At 43.0% G+C, this 9,308-nt stretch overlaps 1 protein-coding gene across 1 annotated transcript in view; it reads right to left on the reverse strand.

The window, feature by feature from the left end:
• Positions 1 to 1,509: 1,509 nt before the first annotated feature.
• RNF128 (ring finger protein 128, E3 ubiquitin protein ligase) overlaps positions 1,510 to 9,308 on the reverse strand; it is a 41,222-nt gene continuing 33,423 nt past the window's right edge. Inside the window, exons 3-7 of the mRNA XM_009889267.1 lie at positions 7,500 to 7,571; positions 6,841 to 6,923; positions 4,138 to 4,234; positions 3,149 to 3,317; positions 1,510 to 1,689 (exon numbers count right to left, since the gene is read on the reverse strand). Of these exons, the coding sequence (XP_009887569.1) occupies positions 1,571 to 1,689; positions 3,149 to 3,317; positions 4,138 to 4,234; positions 6,841 to 6,923; positions 7,500 to 7,571 (540 nt within the window). The 3' untranslated portion in view covers positions 1,510 to 1,570. The remainder of the gene's footprint in view (positions 1,690 to 3,148; positions 3,318 to 4,137; positions 4,235 to 6,840; positions 6,924 to 7,499; positions 7,572 to 9,308) is intronic.

Below are 9,308 nucleotides of genomic sequence, written 5' to 3' on the forward strand. Positions count from 1 at the left end.
AATTAGCATTCCTTGTTCCAATTAGTTTGAGCAAGCACTGCTGCTTTTTGGCCTCCCAAAACTCATTCAGTTTTGGGGTTGTGGGACAAGGCAAATTCAGCATGTTTCCTTATAAGAGCTAGTAATCAACATTTAATGTCAGTCAGGGTCATCAAAATATAGTTTTATTTACATTTTCATATTCAAATTCAATACAAATCATGAAATATTTACAATCATTTTAATTCTACTATAGATAAGAAAATGCATTGCTTTTCCCCTCCAGATTCAATAGTACTTTATTGTGGGCTTTAAGACAAATATTCTGCTAACATTAGAAACTAGCCATAGATACAGAGATTAAAAAAAAATAAAGTGCATCTGTAAGATGTCCTTAGTTACCTTCGCTGGGCAAGGCCCTACACTTACTATTGAGGCACCCCGTGATGCTCCTCGACCCCAGTTCAACTCCTCACGGATGGCAGACAACTTCTCCCATCCCCTGTCCTGTTTACAGGCCGTCAGCTCTCCCTGCAGCTTTAGCCCACAGGCAAGACAATGCACAGCGACAGTCCAGCATTTCTCAGGGGCTGGATCATTTTCTGAACAAAACGCAGCAGATCCTTTGGGAAGAATCTATCTTTTCATCTTTGGGTCAGTCTTCCTGAAGTCATCGCAGACTCTCACAGCGCCAGGACTCTGGCATACTGCTGCTAGAGAGGGTTATAACTCCAGAAATCACAGAGGATCTTTCAGACTGTCTAATATTAACAGGTTTGAGAAGTTCCTACAATTGTTCCCTTTACAGTATTGTGCAAGTCAGATTTGGCCTGTCAGCCTGAAGCTCTCTTTTTTTCCCTTTAGGAATGTGTGGTTGGCAGGTTGGAGTTGAGAGGTAGAGTATCAATTTGTTTACTAGAAAGCCAAAGACACTGTGGGCAAAATCCAGTTTGACAGGCAGTAGTTTGTACTTTCTCCTATCAAATTAGTGCACCTGCAAGAAGGATACGCAATCCTCCGATGGTTAACCCCATCTCCAGGGGAGGTGTGCTGGTATCATTCCCAGTATCGTTCCTGGAAAGGGAAAACAATACAAGTCTCGGCAGGAGCCAATTAGTGCACTGAAATGTTAAATATGGTGTTGCTTTAAACTAAACTGTGTCTGGTAAATGAGTATTAGACCAGATCAAAATCAATTTGTTTACAATGAAAATCCACTTGAATTAAAACAATAAACAACAAAAAAAAACCCAAGTCAAAACAATTCCCAGTAGAGACAGCTACAACAAAGAATCTTCTCCGTATTTAAATGACTCAAACACTGAAGAGAAGCTTTGCTGAAGATGGAACTTTTGTTTTAGTGTTAAAATCTGATGTTTTTCTTTATATTTAAGATAGCTTTATCTGAAGAGTGCTAAAACTAAATTCCACATGGGAGATGCAGTTTTAAGAATTGCAAACCATACAGTTATGATTTGAACAAGTCCATTTGATCTCAGCATCGCCAAGGCAATCTGCTTCTGCTACAGTCTTGCCATGTTTGGTGTACACCTGACGGCCGCAGCCTTACGCCGTGTTGCTGGGCACGTTCTTAGGACTTGACTTCACGAACTTGTGTTTCGTCTGCCTCAAAACTTGGGTTGTCAATGTGCGGAAGGACATTCACAGCGGAGGGCTGGGATTCATTGTTTACAAGGTGTGTGTTGTCATCTGTACAGAACAAAACCAAGAACAGACAAGTTACGGAGTGTCATGGGCAAGCTTCACTACCCCAAAGCAAACCACGCTTGCTTTATTTCCACAAGCCCACTGCAAGTGGGCTTTTACCAGCACTTTTCTTGCAGAGTGGGAAATCCAAGGCCACGTTCCAGCTACCACTCTTCTGCTGCTCCTCATTAGTTTGTGAGCCCATTCTTGACAGTACCTGGCATTTCTAGCGGCATCTGCTCGGCTCTGGAGTTCATTTCTCACTAGTGCTGAGCGAGCCAAGGTTGTGAGGCTACAAAATCCAACTGTAAGGAGATCGGCAATTCTCATATAACTTTAGGGCTGCTGAGGACAGGCATCAGGAGCCTCTTCTAGAGATTAGGTTCAGGATAAACTGTGGGACGCAGGTTGATTCAGAGAGGAAGGCCTTCTCCCTACAGACTAACCTTGTTCAGCTGACCTTAGTGTGTGTCCTTGCCACTCAAAGTGAGAATATACAAGGGCTTGAGCCATATAACTAATCCAGCATCGCTTCAGTTGCTTATAGGGATGCAGTTTTGCCTTCTGATGGAAGGTTTATAGGAATCACCTTCTGCTCTGCTGGGGTGCCTACACGGGACACTCCTGTACACATGGCACTCGCCGGAGCAAGATGTCCCACAGCAGGCAGGTGGAAAATCCTGCGCGTTCCTATCAGCTAGGGCTCCTGCAGGAAACCTGTGTGGACACAGCCGGAGCATTGCTTTCACCTCTGAAAGCTTCCCCATTTATTCCTCTTCTCAAGGCCATTCCGCAGTCTAGGGGACAGTTACTTTCATTTGTTTACCTGGAACCTTTCAATTTTTAAAATCAACAGCAACACTGAGCATGTGTTGGCAAAGTTGAGCACTGAAAAGACATTTTCAATTAGTTTGCTCTTGTTCAAAAAGATAAGGTATTTGGAAAAGCTGATAGTCTTTTCCAATTAAAATTCTCTGGAAGTGTTCAAGGATGACTCAGCTTAGCAAAATCTGAAATTCAACTGAAGTATTTGTCATCTCTATTTTGCATCATCTGAGCTAGAACAGGACTGACTCCCCAAAAGTTGTAAGTTAATTAACAACTTAAAGCAGACAAATCTGCTAGCAAAGCAACACTCACTCATCCAAATGAGATCTCCAATGAGACAACCAGATGAGGGACATCTTCAGAAAAAAATCTTTGGCCTTTAAGTAGTAAGCCTCTGATTTTCAACTACTCTTTTCATAGACTTCACTTTAATTCACATTTAGGTTGTATTTCATTTGCAAACAAAGAGCAAGCGTCAGAGCCAAGTGCTAAAACAATGGGGGAGATTAAGATTACCCTGAACAACAAGGTATTAAAGCACTGTGAGATGTTATTAAGGCAACCCCCCCTAATTCACAGCATAAGCAATGAAGTGCAATGCAATCTAGCACAACACATGAAACAGTAGACATACTTTCTGATGGTGCATGTTCCTCCAGCACAGATTCATCTGCTCCTTGTACAGAAGCATATCCAGATGATGCTGTTTCACTACGATTATCCTCTTCATTAACTGTAGAGACATTTGATGTCCTGCTGGATACTGTGGCTTGCACAGACTCAGCCCCCTCTTCTACATCCTCCTTTGTGAAAAAAGAGAAAACAGTTAAGTTACAACTTTGTAGTATCTTTCCAGGAGACCAATGCCTGCAAGGGCTGGAGTCTAGTGAAATTTTACCCAGAAAAAAAAAAAATTCAAAACTGAAAAAAAGCTCTGCTGTTAGCCTCCAGCATCATAGGTGAAAACTAGTTATTGCCTAATTGAGCGGGAAGTTCAAATGCAGCTTCTCCTCTCTTCAGCCAGCTCTTCCCTTTTACTGCCCAGCACTAAGAAAATAGATTCTTCCTTCCACTCAGAGCAGACCTCCCTCCCCCAGGCAAACTCTGGCATACATTTTAGCTGGTGCAAGCCGTGTCAGGCATTGGCAACAGCATCCTCCCCAAGCACTTGCCACAATGAGCAGCTGCACAACACATCAGAAGTTCCTTATGTATCCTAGAAAGACATGTGGCTCCAGGAAAGCCATACATACTAACACATTTGCTTCACAAGGACACCGGGTACTTTGTAACTGAATAGAGGCTGGTTTCAGGGACAGTAGGAGTTGTCAAAGTCTGCCCTAAGCCTTGAGTAACACCCTTAGCTGCAGGCGAAAGAGCTAAGAGCAATTCTTCAGTCACGCATTACAATCAGTTTTGGTTGACATTCAGGCTTTGGATGACACCAACTCAGACCAGGTCAACTGCAGACTTCGCTAAAGGGGACACGGCAATTAGTCCTGTAGCATCTCGCCACTGACAGCACACCACCTGTGCTCTAGAGGCAGCACGGAATAGCTCAGCGTGTGGTTACTACACTGGCGTAATACTGTCAGTGGCCACTAAGAGAGACTACTAGCTTACCTCAACACCCAAAACTTTGAGTATGTCACATTTGCACATCGGGCATGTCCTGTGTTCCAGAAGCCACGGGTCAATACAGTTCTTGTGGAAGAGATGGCTGGTGAAAGAAGGTGACCAAAGAGTTAGGTTTCACACCAGGAAAACTGTTTATGTAGCAGCTATGAGGGCTCATTTAGAAACACTGAGAAGGTATTCATTCTAGAATGGATTACCTTATTTTTGCCTCAAGAGTCAGTTGAAAGTTCTGGATAGTTGATCTCTCAACCTGTAGCTGGTCTATGCTTATTAGTATCTCTAGACAACTTGCTAGAGTTCAGCATTATTATCTTTGCTACATCAGTCTTAAGCTTTTTTTTTAAAATCTATGTACAATACATTCCCAGCTGATAATATAACTAACACAAATATCGACATCTCAGGCTTAGCTTTAAGGTTAACTTCTGTCATGCAGATGCAGGTGACTAAATAGCACGTGTTTCTGTTAAAACTACACAGAAAAATCATCTTGCAGAGTTATGCCCTCCAGATAAACTATACTCCCACACATTAACTTCATCTATGCAGTCACTGTGTATTCCAAGTGGATATTTGACAGGCTGTGTACTCAAGAAAATAAATATAGTTCAGCCATCACAGATGCAAATGCGTGCTTCTGTGAAGACACTCAATTACACAATGCATCTGAATTAGGCCACAGATTTAGGAGGATAACTTGAAATCCTGTAATCTGCCTGTTCCCTCAGCCTGAATGGAAATAGCAAGGCGGAGAGGCACTGCTCAATATTAATCAGCACTCTATTATGAGACAAGTGCAGAGATCACCACATCCAGCACTCGGTATCCTACGCCCCATTATGATACCAGGATTCTCCAATTCAGCCCACATAACCAGCACCTCCTTCCAGCTGCACCAACGTCATGTCTAGAGTACAGCCTGAAACTTCCTTGATGCATGACTATTTTAAGTACTTGGACTTAATACTGGTCTTGTGTACCTCTGCTGCTATAAATGCCTTCAGTTTGACTATCTGGACAAGAATGCCTTCTACAAATACACACGCCCCAGATACTTAGATACCACCGATATGACTCACAGGAGCATTCGATTGCTTGTTTCTTGCATGGATATAGTTAAATGCTTTCAACAAGTAGGGTCTCAGTGCTGAGGTGAACCACCAACATCAAGTATGTTCTTGCAGTAAATACCAGTTTAACTCATGTGAGAGAGAATTTTAATATGGTTGATACTGGCAGAGATCACCACTGGGGAAGACTCAAGTAAATGCAGTCATCTTAAGCTAGTGCCTTAGAGCTACGTTTGGGCCAAAGAGGAATGAAACATCACAAATGTATGTAAAAGCAGTCTCAGAGCAAAGCATAATGCAGTACATTTGTATATAAAGAATACATTCAAAAGAAGTTACTCCCATCTTAACCCAATAAGTCACGCTTTGTTTGCGAGTTCGTATCAAGATTAGCAGGGTTTATAACAAAATAATGAGGTCAGGTTTCCTATCAGCCAAAAGCATCTAGAACCTGCCTAAATGCTTCTGCACTCATGGGACTTACTTCAGTATTAAACAGGACTACCCATGAGCATAAACCTGAAAAGACAACTGAAAAAATCACTAACACGCGTGCCTGAAAGCTTATTCAGTTTTGTTTCTTCCTAAACCATTAACCATTAGATCAAGGAAGTTTGTTGATAACACCTTAACAGGCCAACTTCTTGATATCAAAACGGCTTAGAAGCCCGACTGCTTGGGAGCAAAGAAAGCTTTTGCAAAACTGTAACCTGGTGCAAAAGTAACCCCAGGTCAGATGTGATAGTGTTTGACAAATAAAGCTGCTCAGCACACAACAGCAGCTACAGTTTTTTTTCTATTCTTCAGAATTTGATTTTTCCTACGTCAAAATTTTTCCAAGTGCTTTTTTGTAACAAACCCCCAAGGGTTACAAAACCTCCTCCCATACAAAATCCGTGCAGTTCACATTGCAGCCCTCTGATTTTAGCAGCTTTGCCAGAGCAGTCCCATCCAGCAAGCACAGGGGAAGTCCCACAGAACAAGTTTCCTTAAGCCCTGAAAAGGCTTCATCGCTCATTTTAGGAGCAATCAAATTAAAGTTATAGTGCTACAATACTGGGCTCCCACAGAAGCACAGCAATGGGATACTACAGTAGAGAATTCTAGAAAAATAAACTGCTATAGCACTATTTTGGTCTCCATTTTAGATGATGCATACAAAAATAGAAATGCTTCCTTCTAAAACAACAAGGTTAGCATGGTTTAACAAGTTTAGGGGGAGCAGGATCCTCTTAGTAACCAGTAAACTATGTGATGAGAAATGGGCATAGTTTTGCCAGTTATCTGCAATTTAGAGGTAACATTCTTATACACCAGCAAAGGAAGAAATCTTTGAAAAAGCCTTGGCATGCCCTGGAGAGGCACTGTGTTCTGCCAAGTTATACTTGTCAATCCGTTCACAGGGGAAGTTATGAGCACAGGCCATCGGGGCACACTACAAGTGTGTATTTACACAGTTCCTGTTGTTCAAAACACTGTTTAACAGAGATTCGAGAATTCTTGCTGTGCAACAGCTCGATTAAAGTTTGATCAGCTTTGTTAACATAGCAGAAGGAACAAGTGGTAGGAGGCACGCTTCCAGATTTTGGATTAAGGGGCAGTTTGGAAGACAACTTACTTGCAAGTCAGAATACGCACTACCTCGTTCGGTTTGTACAGCTCAATGCACACAACACAGCTGTCTCCATCAGGACCAGTTTCCTAGAGCAGGGAAATGAATTTACAGCATTAACAAACTTTGAAAATTTCCTTTGAACTACAGTCGGATTTAGTGCAGACAAAGCTGAAGTCATCCAAGATAGCTCCCCTATATAATCTTATATAAACACATCGTGTGAATTACTCATAGTCAAGCTGACACTTTAACGGAAGCGTTTTTAGAAGTTTAGAAGTCCAGCTGCAAACCATCATTGGACTGAGGCACTACTGTAGAGGTTTAGAAACAGCTACCTCTGGTTTTAGTTACAAAAAGAATAGCTACAGAAGCTGATTAGATATACTAATTTACATTTAAGCATCCACACTGGCAAATTTGGACCTCTCACCTCAGCAAGACTACAAGCAAGCAGCTAAAAATATGATCTGATTTATGAGAACGTACAAATTGGAAAGTCTTTCACCCCAGTAAAGGACCTTGTCTGAAAAAGGGACCATCTCCACCAGAGACAGTTACAGGCTCAGAGACTTCTGCATCCTGCTCCAGTGCTATGGACCAGTCTCCGGGCGCTGTGCAGGGGGCGTGCCGTAACCCTCGGGAAATTCTAGCATCAGTCATACCTTGTCCCCTTGCTTCAGGGTGCGGAGCTGTAACTGCTCAATGGCCTTCTTAGCCCTGGCCTTCAGTTGTCGCTGTAACAGAAAGCGGTCCTCGTTAAACACAATCATTTTTCCCTTAAGTGGTGGTTACTATTGCTTACCATGGTGCTTACTGCAAGCAGGCACCAGTTTTATTACCCAGGTGTTATCAAAACAAGCCAAGTAAGCATGACCACGCTATTTAGAGACAACACCAGACAGTTTCAGGACATACTGACGGGGTTATTGACTCTGGATGACACACCAACAAGACATTTGCATATGCTTTGTTTCTACCTAACCTTTTCACAAAGCCCTGGAATTTCAAGGGTTTCTTCTTTGAAGAGATGCAAGGTAATACCTTGATCAGATTAGACCCAGCCAAAACAAACAGCAGCCTTCAAATTGACTTAGTACAGAAGACTGAACATCGAGTCCTACAATCAATAATTTTAACTGCTCGCTTTATGACAGCTTCCTGGCACAAACTCACATCCTGATGAAAGGTGAGATTCTTTACCAGTCAGCCCAGTTCCCACCAATGCACCCTGAACCAGTCCTCTGCCACGACTGCCTGACAGAGCGCACACGCAGCCCAGGAGCCTCCTAGCACCGACCGCTCCTCGCAAGTGGAAGAATGCAGTTTTATCTCAATATTGGTTCAAAGTAACATGCACAAAGGAAGAAAAAAAAAAATAAAATCTCAGAGCTATTTCTCCCTCTCCCCGTGACAGAAGGCATGAAACAAATCAAACGACTAGCCCCAGGTGGATTACAAGGCAGCTTTAATGAAAGCAGAGGAGGAAGCATTCCCCTTCGCGCAGTAATTTGTGTGCTGCTATCAGGACAGCAGGGCAGAGAGGAGCGGAGGGCAGCAGCCCAGCTTGCCTGGCAACTGTTGCTCTCCAGCTGTCACTGCAAAGCATTTAATTAGCAGAGGAGCCAACATCTCTGTTTAAAGGTCACAGGTTGGTGCTGTTCCACCACCGCCAAGAGTATGACTGTCCTCTCCCTCCCTGCTGCACTGACTGCCTCGGGGCACGGAGGTGCATCAGCTCTGGCAGTGCCATCCCAACACGGGCACCTATTTTAGGGACAGAATGGACTCAAGTTTTGTAGCTAACCAAAAATCCTCTTCCCAATTCAGCTGCTCAGCGCAGGAACCCCGCACTGTTAGTGTTCCAGCATTACTTGCCCTTATGCATTTGAGTCCAGTTACAAGAATCTTTTCTGGGATGAAGGTGCAGTGCTGGTGGCACAAGTACGGAAGGAACCAGCATGTGGAGAGCTGCTGCTGCCACCGAACAAGCTCGGGGAGAATTGGTAATTCAAGTCTGTATAAGATTCCCTGGGCTGAAGCAGTTAATGTCAAACAAGTTGATTTATATGGTCTGCTGAGACCCTGCCAGACAGTTTTGGTGCAAAATGACCTATTTGTGTATCGGTGTTGTTTTGGGATCCCAAAATATAGGATCAATATGCACGCTTTTAGGAGTTTAATAGTTGATAGGTATTAATAACTACCAAGAGATACATGCAGTCCAAAGGTAAAAGGACGCAAGCAGGTTCTCAGGTATATTTTTTAGGAACAAGAACTAGTCAAGTTTTCTTTGAAGCTTGTAAAGTTCTTCTGCTGAAGACAATGTGTTTCTGTCCATCACTTAAGGTCAACTTTAGAACGATGTTCCCCTTGTCAGTGTTTCAGACTGAAGCCACCGAGAAGCAGCCACATACTTATCTCAGTAAACAATGAGGCCCCCAAAAGTTTCAGCAGCAAACACGGCAACATCA

The sequence above is a fragment of the Charadrius vociferus genome, unplaced genomic scaffold, assembly GCF_000708025.1.
Source record: "Charadrius vociferus isolate BGI_N301 unplaced genomic scaffold, ASM70802v2 scaffold7, whole genome shotgun sequence".
NCBI classification, from domain to species: Eukaryota; Metazoa; Chordata; class Aves; order Charadriiformes; family Charadriidae; genus Charadrius; species Charadrius vociferus.